Source organism: Polyodon spathula, chromosome 5 (assembly GCF_017654505.1).
Source record: "Polyodon spathula isolate WHYD16114869_AA chromosome 5, ASM1765450v1, whole genome shotgun sequence".
NCBI lineage: Eukaryota > Metazoa > Chordata > Actinopteri > Acipenseriformes > Polyodontidae > Polyodon > Polyodon spathula.
The window spans coordinates 9029258-9047116 of NC_054538.1; the positions used below are offsets into that span (position 1 = coordinate 9029258).

General features: G+C 38.0%; 1 protein-coding gene across 3 annotated transcripts in view; it reads left to right on the forward strand.

Moving 5' to 3' along the window:
• greb1 (growth regulating estrogen receptor binding 1) overlaps positions 1–17859 on the forward strand; it is a 50978-nt gene that overhangs the window by 21070 nt on the left and 12049 nt on the right. For 2 of the 3 annotated variants that reach the window (XM_041249672.1, XM_041249674.1), the window contains exons 3-19: positions 726–836; positions 1948–2124; positions 4594–4776; positions 5461–5607; positions 5980–6132; positions 7066–7185; positions 10211–10348; positions 10528–10713; positions 10976–11326; positions 11856–11984; positions 12255–12365; positions 12604–12801; positions 13076–13256; positions 13522–13705; positions 13920–14056; positions 17039–17378; positions 17727–17842. In XM_041249672.1, coding sequence (XP_041105606.1) covers positions 726–836; positions 1948–2124; positions 4594–4776; positions 5461–5607; positions 5980–6132; positions 7066–7185; positions 10211–10348; positions 10528–10713; positions 10976–11326; positions 11856–11984; positions 12255–12365; positions 12604–12801; positions 13076–13256; positions 13522–13705; positions 13920–14056; positions 17039–17378; positions 17727–17842 — 2962 coding nt within the window. The remainder of the gene's footprint in view (positions 1–725; positions 837–1947; positions 2125–4593; positions 4777–5460; positions 5608–5979; positions 6133–7065; positions 7186–10210; positions 10349–10527; positions 10714–10975; positions 11327–11855; positions 11985–12254; positions 12366–12603; positions 12802–13075; positions 13257–13521; positions 13706–13919; positions 14057–17038; positions 17379–17726; positions 17843–17859) is intronic. The other variant, XM_041249673.1, reaches the window with a different exon arrangement.

Below are 17859 nucleotides of genomic sequence, written 5' to 3' on the forward strand. Positions count from 1 at the left end.
TAGCTGTCTTATCTTCTCCATCTACTTGGACAAAACCAATTTCACACACTTGCCCATGCTTTTACCATAATGTAACATGGTATCATGCTTTACTCCATGCTTAGCTACAATTTATGTATTTATTTATGATGGTATAGCACAGTAAAAGCAATATAAAGTAACCTATCATTATTTACACACTCTTTAAAAGCATAACATAGTTTTAACCCTGTAATATCCATGCCCATATATGCTACAATATTTTGCCATCTTCTGAAGAATATTGTGCACTCCAGCCTCAAAAGACAAGTTTTTCCAGTTCCAAGCTATGAAATCACAGAAATATTTTACTTGAACTGCATGTACTGTACCTGGCTCCAGATGTGATCTCCACTGGGACATTGCTTAAACAATATGCCAGGTGACATGTGAACTAAATCCTAGGCAATTAGTTAGAGTACATTTTGCAATGCTTTATAAACAGTCCCATTTACATTAATTAATATTTTTAGAAAACTCAAACTGCGTTTAACTTTCTTTGCAACAATTGATCCAATAACTGTTTTTTGACATGATTTCTGAAAGCTGTGATTATAGCAGTACATAGAATGTGGCGTATCATATGATACTATAGTGTTACTGGAAGGTACTGTAGTATTTGTTTTATATGGGCAGAGTGGTCATATTAGAAAGGTTATTCAGGTGGTCTTTAATACAGGTTGACTGTTTTTGTCTGGCTGTTGTAGCAGGCAGACTAGAAAACAAAGACGATGATGAAGATGACGGATCAGAGTCTAGCAGCCCTCCAATTCCATACCAGATGAAACCTCCCCCAGAAGGAGCCTGTACCAATGATGGTAGGTAACATTTATATCTTGGTGCTGTGCATGTGTTTCACTAGAGCTCTAAGATTGTATGTGTTGCTTTATTATTATTATTATTATTATTATTATTACATTAACAGGTTAGCACCAACACTGGACTACTTTACGGAGGTGAGCACCACTGTGCCACCCTATGCAATCTGTCTGGTCAAATAGAGAAAGACTGGCATTCATGCTTAGAGTCTACTAACTGCAAATGTGTAATGTAAATAAATGAAACGACTCTTGAAAGCTTTTATCTGTGAGTATTAATTCAGAGGCCTGTAATTTTGTGTAAGCTGCAAGCATACAACATACATACTGTAAATGGTTTGATTTTGCAGAATCCTATGTTTTGGTTTTAAAGACGTGGCATTCATCTCGTTCTTGTTCGGTGGGCTGTGACTGTGTTCATAATTTGTTTCAATACTTGCATTCAGAAGCAATACAGTACTTGGTTATCTCTACTTTCATTGACCTGTCCTTGACCTACACAGAGTAATTTTGAACCACTTCAGAAAAGTAACACTAATATTAAGAGAATGTTTTCTGTGATTGGTATGCTGGTTGCTATAGATACTGTGTGGAATTGCTGCTGCATTTGTTTTTTAAAAGGTTATATAAAATGTCAGATCTTGTGGATCATGCATCTTAAATGCGTCACAAATAAAAGCACCACGCTCCAGGTAGAATTTACTGAAGCACACATCACGTGACCTTCCTCTTGTTTTTCATTTGTATCACAACTGAAAAAAAGCAAGTCACAGGTGCTTAAATGCAGTGGTAGTCCTGACAGTAAAATATTGTAATGTCATTTTAATTCAAAGGCCATTGCACATAACAATAAAATAAAAACACCAAAAGTCATATGTATCCCCAGAAAAGCAATAGTTGCATAAAACATAAATACAAAAACAACATTCTTCCTCTAACTCAAATTGGAAAGTGGTATTCTTAAGAACGCACTAGTACACGATAGTTATGGTACTATTTTTTTTTATTAAAGGCGATGTTATATGTAAAAACAATAAAATAATATGTTTGTGTCAAAGATAACTGTACAGATGTAGCATCTTTGTAAAATGTTTCTTGTTTTCTCCATAAGGATTCTGTCAGTCAGGGAGGGACCTCCGCCTGGCTTTTATATCAAATGAGCAAATGGAGGTCCCTCTAGGATTTCTATTGGTTGGAGTGAAATCCCCCAACCTGCCTGATCACCTCCTGGTGTCTGTGGTGGACCGCAGGTTTCTACCAGATGACAATGGACGCAATGCTTTGTTAGGTGAGCTGGCCTGGTCCTTGCTTCCTCGCAGGCTGTATACAAAGACAGATTCAAATATACCATCGCAGGCTGTGTACAAAGACAGATTCAAATATACCATTGCAGGCTGTATACAAAGACAGATTCAAATATACCATTGCAGGCTGTATACAAAGACATATTCAAATATACCACATGACCTGCACATACTCAGAATGCACTGCCTCATTGCTGGATCAGTGGAGGCTTAATAGAAAAACCTGAACCAAGACAAAGCTTATAGGTTGCTATTTATTCCAATGATTCTCAGTATATCTTCTCTATAGCGCATCACATTTACATAAGAACATAAGAACATAAGAAAGTTTACAAACGAGAGGAGGCCATTCGGCCCATCTTGCTCGTTTGGTTGTTAGTAGCTTATTGATCCCAAAATCTCATCAAGCAGCTTCTTGAAGGATCCCAGGGTGTCAGCTTCCACAACATTACTGGGGAGTTGATTCCAGACCCTCACAATTCTCTGTGTAAAAAAGTGTCTCCTATTTTCTGTGGTTACCTAGTTAACCACCCCACTTGTAGAGTGTAGTTTTGTACAGGGCAGTTTAGGAACAGAAGATTCTACATTTAATTTATTTATAAAAATACATATTTTTAGTTGTTATACACCTTATTTGCTTCAGCCTGTGCTGATGCTATTGATTCCATATGGCTGTTTGTATGTATTTATTAACAGTAACAATAATTTCTGCTAGATAGCTGTTTGTGGTTTGTTTTTTTAGCGTCACTATTGGCATGCTTAAGTGTAAAACAAAAATACATTTTTTTTTTTTTTTCTGTTGAATCCATTTCTAAATTTTTAAAGGAATTTGCCTCCCTGAGTATCATGGAGTTTCAGATACATTATTTAAAATGTATGTTTTTTTGTTTATAACTCTATATGAGATATTAATCATCCCAGTAGTCAAGCATGTGTAATCCAGGCAGCTGCTTATTGGAAAACAAGATTTCTTGAGAACAAAGCAGCCTGGTGTTGAATAATGAAATGGCAGGGGCAGCTCAAAGTTCTGTGTCAGGCTGACCTGACATGAGTCAGTGTGACACATCTACAACACTAGTGTGTGTTTCAAAGTGGTTTTAATTGAGTTCAGTTTTTATAGCCTATTTATATGACAGAGTGCTCTCATGGTGTCTATGGAAACCCACCATCCAGTCCACAGGGAGCAATCTCAAAGAGAATGCGCTGTGCAAGAATATTGGTCGAGAGATGGATTAGTGTATTTGAACACAATACTGCAATATTGTGTGTGCATCCTTGCAGTGTTTGTGCTGTTGCAACTAACACTTCTAAACACTTGACCACATACTTTGGAATGGCTTATTGTTATTCTGATTTATTTTATTAATGTATCTCTATACCCCCCAAAATCGATCTTGTTTCTTCTAAATGGAAATTAAGAAAAACAGAAGCTTCCTTCCACTATAAGCTTGCACAGCCTCTTAAAAATTTCAATATTTTTGTAGTGGCTATCCAATGGCTGTTTGCTATTTTCAATGACTAGCTGCAATTACTCAAGTGTTACACAGATATAGCTCTAAGCTGCTTAAAAAACAAAATGCCTGACAGATCAGTTATAACTTTGTATTTATCAGCGTTTCAAAAATGAATGATTTAAATTACTAAGAAAAGGGTAAACTTTTCAAAAAGAGACAATAAGTCTCCAAAAATCATCCCCACAAAGTAAATAATAAGAAAGTATGACGGCATAAATATGTCAAAATAGTTCTACTGTATTGTTGTGCTGTTTTCATTTAAATCATATTCATTGTTCTTTGATTAAACAAACCAGGGCTCCAGACAAACGTTTTGCCTTAGGCGCCAGTGGCATTTGTGTTTGATCAGATTGTTTGTCATTCTCGCTCTTCAGTTTAATACATGTGATATGCCGGTTGTAAATAGGGTTAATTTACAGACTCACACCTCAGCGCATTCATAAATATTGACATGTGTTTCTAAGGAGAGAGGCAGCATTTTTTGTGTTACAGGCACCAATGGCTTCTTACCCCCAAAAAATCGTTGCCGACCATTCGTAACCATTTTAGTCACAGGCTGAAGCGCTGCAAACTATATTTTAAAATAATGTCAAAGGATGAAAGGCTGATAGTTGATGCTCTCTGAAACATGCATCTTTAACCAATAATGCAATAATTTACTCATATTCTACAAGGAACAGTCACAGTGGACTCCGGGAGACATTCTGGAGAACAGACTTCACTGCATATTTCTATTCCAACCTTCCTTGGAGTTAGAGGCAGTAATCATAGAAAAATGGTCTCACATCCTTTGATACGTATGTAAACACCCTTTAGACTTGAGTGTGGTATGCTATAGATTCTCCCCTGCAGTCAGCATCGATGAAGGCAGCTGCACCTACAGGCGGTTTTGGAGCTTGTCAGCGTGCCTCTGAACAGTTCCTGTCCTCCGTCCTGCAGGGTTTTCAGGGAACTGCGTTGGATGTGGAGAGAAGGGGTTTCGCTATTTCACAGAATTCTCCAATCACATCAACCTTAAACTAACAACCCAGCCAAAGAAACAGAAACACTTAAGGTGTTACCTCATCAGGAACGCAGAAGGGACTCTTACACAAGGACCCCTCATCTGCTGGAAAGGCACAGGTAACACATGACTCCGCGCTACGTTCTTTAAGAGTGTTCCAGTGCCAGTAGCTGAGCTTCTCATGAAGGTGGCCCTACTGAGAAATTACACCGACACATACCGTTGTTGGGAGGGAAAGGGGATCAGTAGGGAACTGGTTTCATTATTTTTTAATGAAAGGTTGTAAAACAACAGCTGTTATGTAAGATGCCCTTTTTTAAGACCATGATGTTTTATGAATGGGATTATTTCTCTCGTTTGAGAGGTGTACTGCAAACACTTCATATCCATCAAATTTAGATTCAAGTCATTTTGCTTCATATTACCATTTTTTGGGGGGGAAAATATATTAATTTGGTAATAGAGATCAAAGATAGGAAAGTGTGGGTTTATCAAGTTTTTTTCCAGGACCCCTCATTTGCTAAATCTCCCCAAAAGAACAGTAGACCGCAGAAATATAATTTTAGGATTTAAAGCGTTGCCTTTTTTTTTGGTAAACTACTGTCTTTCCTAGCTGTACATTTAGTTTACCATCAAAATCTGACCCCAATATGATCAAAAAGCCTCTTTGTTCAAGTACAGTGTTCAGTTTTTTTTTTTTTTTTTTTTTTTTTAATCCTTGGAGTTCAACTACTGTATAAATCGAATGCATTGTCCAGTAAATAGTCCTCTGTGAAGCACCGTTTTTTTTTTTTTTTTTAAAGAAAGCAGAGGAAGGCAGACTAGCTCCAGCCCAAACACAAGCCTTCCTCCCCTGTGTCCACAAGGCCCAGGACAACTGGCAGCCATTGACTCAGCAGAACCTGTTTTATCAGGAAGTCAGACTGCTATAACTACTTCTCAGCCTACAGGTATGAAAGCCGTGCTATAACAAGATTGGCTGCAGTTTGGACTGGTTAAAAAAAAAATCACTAAATCGTGCACTACTGTAGAATTTCAAATTTTACCATCTCTCTTTTTTTTTTTTTTTTTTTTTTATGGAAAGTCTATATTCTGTTTCCAAAACAGCAAAATGGTTCCTTTAATATATTAATCTGTACAATACAGGGTGTCATTTCTTACAGTTAGTAAATTTTGTACTAAAAATACACCAAAAGAAACGAATATAAAATAAAATAAAAAGTGATTCCAGGACACTTGCTATGTCGTTTGTACATGAGCAGTGTTAAATGTGAGGGGATGTTAAGTGTTTGTTCAGTGAAGCGTTCTCTTTGTAACCACAGGTATACTTGCTGACCAGGCACTGCCCCCGCTGGTGTCAGGGGCTCCCACTGCACATTACAATGGCAAAGATTGTCACAGACCCCAGCTCTCATCAAGCAGTAGCAGCAGCAGCAGCCAGCCAGCCAAGAATGTCAACAGACCGTCAGTGATAGGTGGGTCTGTCTCTCCTGTGATTACTGGATTTGATGGTTAACAGCTTTCGGAAGAGGCTGTTTTCTTACATTTTATTGCAGTTTCTTTTATATGACAGTGGAGGATGTACTAAAAAGTCCACTTTGCTTTTGCTTCTGTCCTTGTACTACCAATAAAAGCCAGCTCCGGGATTTTATGGGAACTAACTTTTTCCTTCCTGAGGTTCGTGGGTCTTTTTGTCTCTTTTTATAAAAATGTCAGCTTTATAACCCCTGACCTTCAAGCGCTTCTTCAAGTGTAGTTCATGCTTATTGATGACTGGTTTTGCACTACACTTCGACTGGTGTGGCGCTTCACATACAACAGATTTAAACCTGTAAGGCTCAAGTTTTTTTTTTTTTTTTTTGTATATGGAGAGAAGCAGTTTTATTGCTGGAACAAAACACCAAAGACAAAGTTCAGCAACACATTATGCATTGCAAGGTTGACTTTTGAGGCTGGATTGTAAATGCAGTATTCTATAGAATACGCTACAAAATGGGCACAGTAACAACCACCTCCTGCTTGTGATTAATTATTTCTGATTAAAGGCTATTTAGAATACAGAAGTATGAATAGATGTTTGTTTATATTTTATTAGTTTATATATTTTAAAGTCATGCATTAGTTTATGCTATAACATAGCTGAATTACTGTCTATTTACAAATTACTAGTTAGATTATTATTTCATTTTTATGTGAAGTTGTTCAGTGAAGGAGACTGCATTAGTGTAGAGCTAAATACCTTTCTATGCATTTACCAGCGTTTTAATGCTTTATGAACATGCATTACAATGAGCTGCAGGTTAGAAATTATTGTCCGTAGCTTGGCAGTGTATTTCTATTAACATATTTATAAAGTAACGTGCGAATACCCTGAAATGCACCTAAGTAAGACTTTTGATATTCCTTAGGCACCTTAGCTAATTCGGGTCCTCCTAAAAAGCGGCACAAAGGCTGGTCTCCAGAGTCTCCTTCAGCTACTGATACTGCAAAGAACAACCCCGTGCCAGTCAGCAATGGAAGTAAGGCTGGTAAGTTACTAAACACTTATTAAAGTTAAGAAATGCAACATTAAAAAGAGTGTTGTAAGATTTATTGCTTTATAGTACCTTTTCTGAACTGTTAGATGTAAAGCAGGGGTTTTCGACCGGGGGTGCACGTACCTAAGGGTCATAGGGGGGTATGCACAATGAAGTAAGAGAAAATAATGATCTTGAATTTACCGGTATTATATATTCTCTAAACCATGATGTATACTTATTTATGTTTAGTAAATAATCTATCACGTCCAAATCTATCACGTGACATTTTCCATTTGTATGCATGCGCGATTTCAAGTGCATGGATTTCCACTCAGGCGTGTGGCGATTGTGCCTGGAGAGTGCTCTGTGCTGCTCATGGTCTTTGCTGTTTTCAACTTGTTGTATCAGTGATGCACAGTGTTTCTGCGTTATTTAGAAGTATAAATGCTCTGGTAAACATAAATAGTCATCACAATACTCATTCATACTCATACTCATACTCATTATTAGCAGCAATAGCGGCTGGTTGAATATTTTTGCACAAAAACGAAGGAAAACACAAAAGTCAGAAAGTGCAAAGCGACACAAAGTTATACAGAGTCAGTTTGGATCATTTTTAGTTAGTGTAGGCACAATTTCCTGGAATTAATAACTAGTTTTGATACAAGTACATATCAGAACTAATCTTTTGGATTCATTCTCGAACACACAGTATGCAGTGCAGCATGTAAACTATTGACTGGAACAACTTCCGAGCACCCAAAACAAAGGAGGGGGTAGAGAGCCTTGGACTAGTGGACTTTAACTGAACCCGACACAAAGGGTCTCTACGGGATCATAAATAGTTCTTAGCATCCAAGTAGACTTTATGGAGGAAACGAAAGCTGGAGACGGCCAAAGGAAGTCATAAATAGATAATGTATTCATCCCATGCAGGGTGAGGCAACCCATTGTCCAACACAATGGAAGACAGTTGTAGGGGTAATGTACAGGTCTTTCTGTGAAAGTCCTATAAGAACAGGCAACTTGTAGCAAGAACTTTGAATTGGTTTCCGATTTGGTTCCCAAATTGGTTTCTGAGTCTAACATGGCTCCATAAAAGAAGATAGCATTAAGCTTTATGCCTCTTGACTGCAAGAAGATTCTGTACCCTGCAATAAATGAACGTCAAAGAAAGCTCCGTGTTCAGGACTGATAGGAAAGAGACGTCTGCAAGTCAGTTTATCACACGTCGAAAAGAAGCATCCCCGGCTCTGATAAACGCTTCTGTTTCCAGTCGTAACCACAGTATAACGAAACTTTGTCTGCCTTTGAGGCGAAGCATTCAAGGAAAGAAGAAAACACACAAGCTGAGTGTGAACCCCCACACTTGGGTTTTGAAGATAAAGGAGCCCAACTTGGGTTTGAAGATTTGTGGAAAAGCAGCGAAAATTTAACTACAACAGAAGATTTATTCTGCAGACTTTGGGGGTCTTCTTCAAGGAACCAATGAGTGTAACTTCATTACCTTTCCCTTGTGGAACTAGAGTAATTCGTTGTAATTACCACACATAGAAATTGATAAAATCGTTATCTTAAATTGAACTTTTAACGTGCATATGAAAAAGAGTTTGAACCTTGTTAAAAGGTTAAGTTGCTTAACTCATATTGTCATATGAAGTGCTTATTTGAAAGTATACTTGTGTAATTGTTCTTAAACAATTGTAGTCCAGCCTTAGCTGCGATATGTTATTAGAAGAATTGTAATTGAACAAAGTTTTGTTTTGCATTTAAATGATAAATGCTTGGGTTTAACTAGTTATATTGCCTGAGAGCGGTAGACACAGGGCCGGTCTGTGCAGTTGAGCTGAGGGAACTGTCAGCAGAGTGATGTCATCACCTGCTAGCAGATCTGCGCAGGCTGTACTGAGATTGAGACAGAGGAGTGACTGTACTGTGTTAGAATGAAATGCTGAACCTATACTGAATGTAAGGAAAGCAACAGGATTCCACTTGTACTGTAGTTTCGATACATTATTGAGAAACGACGGACATAGAAGCATATACATTCAAAGGAATAAGTATTTACTGGTGCTGCATTGATGTGTATGTGAACTGTTACCTCATGATGATTTTCTAAGTTGTTCCTTTCTCTACCATTAATAGCATTATCTAATAAACTGTTGTGATATCTTAATCTACCTTGTTGTGGTTGAGGGTGTTTTGTGTGTTCATTGTAATTCCTCAATCTTATACATGTCATTAAATAAAATGATTATGATGAGGTCTTAATTAACGTGAGTGAATATTCAGATTATTTAACAGATAACTAATGTCTTTATTTAGTCTGTGATCTAATATGGTAATGGTCATATAGTATTCATTCAGGTTGATTAGTGCATATTTTAATTTAAACTATTGTAATTATTCAAATTAAATTAATTGTATAAATTGATTATTAAACTAATGTAATTAGCCCCACATTTGTAATTAATTATAATTTTATCTTGTGGTTATTGTTTTTGATTCTGTAAACATTTTAAAATGCACACAATTATGCTGATGTGGGAAGTAAACAGTAACGTGATAAACACAGTGCAGACTGTTTTGTATTATTTATAATGACTCTTCCCAATAGAAAGCGAAAGATTCCTAAATACTACCTTTTAATTTTTTGCATCCAAGTTTTAAGAATGAAGCCTACTGTTTGGTTTTCTGTCTCAGCAATTTGTCAGTCCCAGACTGTTGTGTAAAATTATATATTAAATAAATGGGAGAAAAAAAGGAATGTGTTAATCGGATTATTCTGCCTTTTGTTGCAACTGTGGTACCATTCAGTTAGCGAAAATTGTAGTGGGTACTTTAGCTGAAACCTCCTGACAGAAGGGGTATAGTTACACATTTATACTTTGAAAAACAATGTAAGGTAACATTTCCGTTTTAAAACAGACGACATATGTTTTGTTTATATGCTGCGTAGCTTTGGTATTATACCCACATTGATTCCTTTTAACTTAGCCATATGACTTACACATGCTTGTTTTTGTTTCTGTAGACAGTGGGAGTTTGGCATGCTTATCTCAGCCCTCTCCTGCAGGCCCACTTCTTTCTCCTTTAGCGACCTCTGAGGAACCTGTGGCTGTGCCTGACAACCTGCTGAAAATATGCAGGACTCGGCCGGTGATTTTTAAAGGTAATGAGTTTAAATCCCCACAAGTATAAACCCCAATGTATTGTTATGTTTTAATGTAAACTACTAGCTAATTATAAATATCCCCACAGGTCTATCCTGGTCAGTCAAATGTAACCAGAAAATAGGCTTACTGCTGATAAGTGGCATGGCACTTCAAAGGGCATATTTTTCTCCCACAGGTCATGGCAGCTTGCCCTATCTCTGTGGAAATGTAAATGATGTGATAATCAGCCCGCTGTTGCACTCCTGCTACCAGAATTCCCAGGCTCTGCCCAGAGTTTATGAGCAATATGGGGCTTCCCCCATTCAGCCTCTTTCTGTGGAGATGATGATATTACTCACAGTCTACTACCTGGTTCAGCTTGGTAAGTGCTATATAAGTGATACAGACTCAAAACCTTGGTGGTTACAGAACAGTTTTTCATCATTACTTTAAAATGTCTTTTTTTAAAATTAGTATTATTATTATTCAGAATGTTATGCAGGTTTTTAGTTTTAAATAATTTGACCAGTGAAGTTAAAAAAAAAAAAAAAAAAAAAATGTGTATTTTAACACAATATAGACAACACATATTAGCTTTTAGCTGTTTAAAATTGTGTGGATTTACTTTTTTTTTTGGTGTCTAGCACCAGACCAGGTTCCCCTGATTGAAGACTTGGAGCAGGTTTTCATGCGCTCCTGGCGGGAATCTCACTTGACTGAAATCAGGCAGTATCAGCAGACAGCTCCCCAGGTGCCTCCCCAGGCCCCGAGCCAGATCCAACCTGTCACCCCAGCCCAGCTTCCCTGGCTGGCCAGGCTAGCCGCCAGCTCCAGCAACAACAGCGTTCAGATTATTGAGTCCACCAACACCCTGGCTGAAGGGCTATCGGAAACTTTCAAGGGCCTGGTTCAAGGCAAACTGGTACAAACCAACTTTGTAGTGATCTTATGCACTTCAGCATCTCGGGGCACTGAGTCATGTGTTGTGGTGACAGGTGAGCACAGATTGGTATTTGTTTGCACCTGTTACATGTTGTTTAAATTATTCACTCCGATCTCATTAAATGATGTGCATTTTGATGTGCAAAATATATATATATTATATATATATATATATATATATATATATATATATATATATAATATATATATATATATATATATATATATATATATATATAGATAGTTGCAACGTAAAATTCCTGTGACATGATTTTAAGTTACATGGTTTGAAATGAACATTTCTTTAGTGCTAAGAAAATGCGGGTAAGACAGAACGATGCCACCTAGTGGGGTAATGTTGTAAAACCAGTTACAGTCAAATCAAGTTTTCTACTGACCCCTTTTCCCCGATCAGATTATACATCTGTGTAGTTTAAACATGTATTTCTTAATAGAGGTCTTTTGTAATCGTTTTGGTACTGCATGTTGTGTGTGATATTTACACTCATTTTTGGTATCGTGCATATATGGAAATGCAACAATAGTAATATAAAAAAAAATACAAAACCCTTCATTTTTCAGGAAAACACCAGGCCCGGGCGCTCGAGGAGAGCATGTCCACTCCAATCGAATCTCTCAAGGAGATTAACTATGAGCTGGCCACTGGGAAAGCAGAAGCACTAAGAGCTTTCTTTAGTAGTATCTGTCCAGGTAAGAATGCATTTTATGTATAGATTTGACATTTGATTGTGATAAGGCAGTCCAGGATTAGTGCTAAATAGGATCTGTGAAACCAGATTCAGATGTGGTTAATAGCAGCATACAACTGTCTGTACACACCCTGTTTATCACATGTAACTGCAAAGGGTTTCTCTGAAGCTTCAAAATGAAAACTGTTTAATTTATGGAGCCTATTACCTTATATAACATCATATTTAAGCACTTAAAAAATGATAATGTGTGCTTATGTTGCCTTACCAGATGTGGATACTTTACTGGAAAAGTTTTATCGGGAGAAAAGTGGCCATGTTTGTTTGTCAAGCAATCCTGTATTGTCAGAGGAAACTGCAAAACAAGAATGGCAATGTTCTGGTAAGCATGGCAGCACTAAACATATTTTGAGTGTTTATAATGTTAGTCATGTTTTATGTAAGAAGCTAGTTTTGGCTTTAAGTAGTATTTCTGAAGTAGTACATCCAACAGTGGCTCATCGTATGTCTGTTTTGATCAGTCTGAAGACACTAACCCTGAATTAGATATCAGCTGCTTCAACTACAAGAAGAGATCTTTTCTATCATTTCCATTAACCCTTAGTATTTGTGTCTTGCAGAGTTCATAGCTGAATGGCATCAAATGCGTCCAATCCAATTGGCTGTGGCTCGGAAACTACTTTCCCATGTCTGTGCCATTGCTGACTCCAGCACACAAAACCTAGACCTTGGCTCCTTTGAAAAAGTGGAATTCCTGATTTCTGTTCCTCCTTCAGAGGTCACCTTTCAACAAATTGTGCTACATCTCTGGAGCTCAGGTAAACAGATATCACCCTTTGCTGTTGTGATTCTATGTCACCCTACCGACACTGTAAACTATATGTGACTCAAAGAATTGTTACTACTGTGTGGTAGTGTTTACAGAAGTACTGTATACTCATGGTAAAATCATAAGGTGTACTATAAAGCAATGGAAAAAAGCAGTATAGTTAACCAAGTTAAGGCATGGAAAAAGCATAATACAGTATAAGAATGTGGAAGACAGACGATCTTGGTTTTAAAATGCTAATATAAAATGTTTTGGTATGGTAGGAATTTTGCTGGAGTTAGGACTGGAAAAGTTCTGCATGTCTAAGAAAGGAGCAGAGCAGTATGTGGTGAAGCTTGACTCGGAGGCCCAGGGAAAGATTGACGCGTTCATTCAAAAATCCAGAGTGAACCCCTACACACTCTTTATACTGGTTCATGATCATGCCCATTGGGATCTAAGCAGGTACTCCTTTTACTTCTTTAAAAAAAAAAAAAATTGTTTACTGTTTATGGTGATTGTTATGCACTTCATAGATATTTGGGATACATGCATAATGTAATGGGTCAAACAACTAGTAACAAAATCATCACTGACTAACACAGATTCTTAATTACCTCCTCCCAGCTCCCCCTTGTATTGAACCCTTCTTCAAACAGGCTTACATTACATTTCACAGGTGAGCTTTAAGAAGGGATAGTCATTCTCTCTTATCTTTCTTCACGCGCAGTGGAGCTAGCGGTCCAAGCAATTCCCCTGCAGGCCTGGTAGACAGACTGCTGAACTGCAGAGAAATCCAGGAAGCCCCAAACATTCTGACGCTTCATGTCACGTCCTTCCCCTTCGCACTGCAGACGCAGTACACACGCGTCAGCCCCTACAATGAGATCCACTGGCCTTCTACCTGCAACAATGTAAGTACTCGCAACTTTATAGGGGAACTTTTTTTAAACAACAAATGCTAAGCTGAGAATACCAACCTTTACGTTTCAGGCCTAACATGCACACCGTGTTTGGAGAAGTTAAAACACACGAATATACTAACTTTTGTGGACTTAGAGCATTGCCAGGTCCATTTTTTATTTCTGTATTTTTTCTGAAGTAATATTTATTTTTGTATCCTGCCAGGATGTTGACTTGTACCATGAGAACACAAAATACTTTGGCCTCTCGGAGTTGATTGAGTCAACACGCTCAGGACACAGCCTTCCTGTACTGAGATATGACAGCTCATTCCAGGCAATGGTGATGGCTCTTGGAGAAAGGTAAAGGTTGAAGAATCTCAGGCTGTTCTGATAATAATCAGAATATGTGTTCTGTATTTATCTGGTGATATTCCCAATGTAGGCATTGAGTGCTGTACAGTACAATCTGGTGTAGAATCTTAAGAGGTCTTTCAAGATGCTCTAAACTCAAGTGGCATGTACCACTTTGTATTTTGGAAACTACAGTTTTTTTCTCCATCTCCTAAAGTGTCTTAAGTTGTTTTCTGCATGAATTTAATTAATAAAACTCATGTAAGTGAGGCCTAACACTTAAGTGCTGTTTTCTGAATATGGTCATAACTCTATAGATACTCTGGAATTAGAACATTGATTACACCACAGTCCTATACAAACAAAACACTTAAAATAACAATCACTGTGTTTAAAAAATTGTTTCTTTTAGTTGTTCTGTGTCAAGGAGACAACCCTAGCAACCTTAATGTGCAATATTTTACCAGGAAACGCTGCAAAATAGATTTGTCCAAATGGGAAAAGGTGATAAAATAATGAACACAATAAATATGTGATTCATGTGTAAATGTTTGAGGAATATAATACATAGGGATAGCGCTATTTTTTAAATTTTATTTGCTGCACTGCTTCAGATATGTTATAAATCCCAACCCTTAATAAACACAATAAATAATAATCCATCCACTCAAACTAAAATATTTTCAAAACTAAAGAAACTTATCTAGCAATAATCGTTTAACATTAGTCGTCTTCAGTGTTTTGGAATATTTTTTTTCCTAGGAACACCAATGCTGCTAAAATAACTAGTCCAGTTATATGCAGTAATACATTGTTTTGCATTATTTGTAGCTTTAACAGTGTTTTTACATTACATTAAGAAAGTTTAAACTTGCAGCACACGGCAAAAGTTTAGCGCTTCCAATTTTATTCTGTGCCATGTGATCCAGCAATTGGTCTGATCCAGCAATTGGTCTGATCCAGCAGTTCGTCTGATCCAGCAGTTCGTCTGATCCAGCAATTCGTCTGATCCAGCAGTTCAACTGATCCAGCAATTCATGTGATCCAGCAATTCATGTGATCCACCAGTTTGTCTGATCCAGCAATTCATTTGATCCAGCAATTCATATGATCCAGCAATTGATCTAATCCCGCAATTCAGCTCTAGATAAGTCAGTATTGTGATGTCCTTCCCATGTCATACAAGCTGTGCTTAATAATTAAAATGGATTTTTTGGGGGTTTGTATCATTTGATTTACACAACATTCCTACCACTTTGAAGATGCAAAATATTTTTTATTGTGAAACAAACAAGAAATAAGACAAAAAAACAGAAAACTTGAGCGTGCATAAGTATTCATCCCCCCAAAGTAAATACTTTGTAGAGCCACGTTTTGCAGCAATTACAGCTGCAAGTCTCTTGGGGTATGTATCTATAAGCTTGGCACATCTAGCCACTGGGATTTTTGCCCATTCTTCAAGGCAAAACTGCTCCAGCTCCTTCAAGTTGGATGGGTTCCGCTGGTGTACAGCAATCTTTAAGTCATACCACAGATTCTCAATTGGATTGAGGTCTGGGCTTTGACTAGGCCATTCCAAGACATTTAAATGTTTCCCCTTAAACCACTCGAGTGTTGCTTTAGCAATATGCTTAGGGTCATTGTCCTGCTGGAAGGTGAACCTCCGTCCCAGTCTCAAATCTCTCGAAGACTGAAACACGTCTCCCTCAAGAATTTCCCTGTATTTAGTGCCATCCATAATTCCTTCAATTCTGACCAGTTTCCCAGTCCCTGCCGATGAAAAACATTCCCACAGCATGATGCTGCCACCACCATGCTTCACTGTGGGGATGGTGTTCTCGGGGTGATGAGAGGTGTTGGGTTTGCGCCAGACATAGCATTTTCCTTGATGGCCAAAAAGCTCAATTTTAGTCTCATCTGACCAGAGTACCTTCTTCCATATGTTTGGGGAGTCTCCCACATGCCTTTTGGCGAACACCAAACGTGTTTGCTTATTTTTTTCTTTAAGCAATGGCTTTTTTCTGGCCACTCTTCCGTAAAGCCCAGCTCTGTGGAGTGTACGGCTTAAAGTGGTCCTATGGACAGATACTCCAATCTCTGCTGTGGAGCTTTGCATCTCCTTCAGGGTTATCTTTGGTCTCTTTGTTGCCTCTCTGATTAATGCCCTCCTTGCCTGGTCCGTGAGTTTTGGTGGACGGCCCTCTCTTGCCAGGTTTATTGTGGTGCCATATTCTTTCCATTTTTTAATAATGGCTTTAATGGTGCTCCGTGGGATGTTCAAAGTTTTGGGTATTTTTTTAATAACCCAACCCTGATCTGTACTTCTCCACAACTTTGTCCCTGACCTGTTTGGAGAGCTCCTTGGTCTTCATGATGCCGCTTGCTTGGTGGTGCCCCTTGCTAAGTGGTGTTGCAGACTCTGGGCCCTTTCAGAACAGGTGTATATATACTGAGATCATGTGACACTTAGATTGCACAAAGTTGGACTTTATTTAACTAATTATGTGACTTCTGAAGGTAATTGGTTGCACCAGATCTTATTTAGAGGCTTAATAGCAAAGGGGGTGAATACATATGCACGCACCACTTTTCCATTATTTATTTTTTAGAATTTTTTTAAACAAGTTATTTTTTTCATTTCACTTCACCAATTTGGACTATTTTGTGTATGTCCATTACATGAAATCCAAATAAAAATCCATTTTAATTCCAGGTTGTAAGGCAACAATATAGGAAAAATGCCAAGGGGGGGTCAATACTTTCTCAAGCCACTGTAATTCATGTAATACCAAGAAATATATGATGGTTGTAAAACCATTACTATTCATAATAAAAACTATAAAATAAATCCAGTCAGTCGTTTACTGCTTCTAACAGCAACAGAGTTGTTCTCTCTAGTTTATTACATTCGTGTTGTTGGGTTGAGAATTTGAACTTGTTTCTAAACTGCTAAAATGACATTCTTAAACATTCTTTTTCAATGTGTTGTAGGTTTCCTAAGCTTCACAGCGCTGTGATAAGAACGTACGTCCTAATTCAGCACTATGCAGTGGCCATGATGGCAGTAGTGGGTCTCTCCCAGATGAAGAAATATACCTCGGTGGAAACGCTGGAGATTATCCAAAACCTCATCAACGCCCCAGAACAGTGTCCGAGTCGCCACGGCAGCATGGTGCTGCTGAGGATCCCCTCAGTCCAGCTGGCTGCTGTAGCTTATGAGCGCCTGTGCCAAGTCAGGGAAAAGCTTGGCTTACAACAGCAGTTCGAAATCATCTTGGGAAGTCCTAATACCGCACTCAGTGTTGGAAAGCACTTTTTGGAAATGCTGAAAGTAAATAACATTTTCATTTATCATCTTTTCTTGTTATTGTGAGTGCTATGGTTTACAACGCAAATCCTTGCTCTAACCAGGTCTTGTTTAATGGTGGTTAAATGACTTAATTAAGAACCAGGTTATAAGAAGGAAAGTGAGTGCCGCTGCTCCGTACACTGATGCCCCATAGCCGTCTACAATGTAGTACACATTTTCACAAATGAAATTGTCTTAACAAAAAATAACAAAAAATAATAATCGTTACCACGATTGTCCCCATTGAGAAAATGGCCTCCTTTACAGGCTGGGTTTATCACCTATGAATAAAAAGTGTCATTTTGTTCCTTCTTCTTTCGTCTCTGCTAGACGTGGCTGAAAATACAAGATGCTGACTGGGTTCCTCGTACATATTTGGAGTTGGAAGCCCTGCCATGTATACTGATATTCACTGGAATGGACCCACATGGAGAGTCATTACCAAGGTTTCTAAATGTATTTT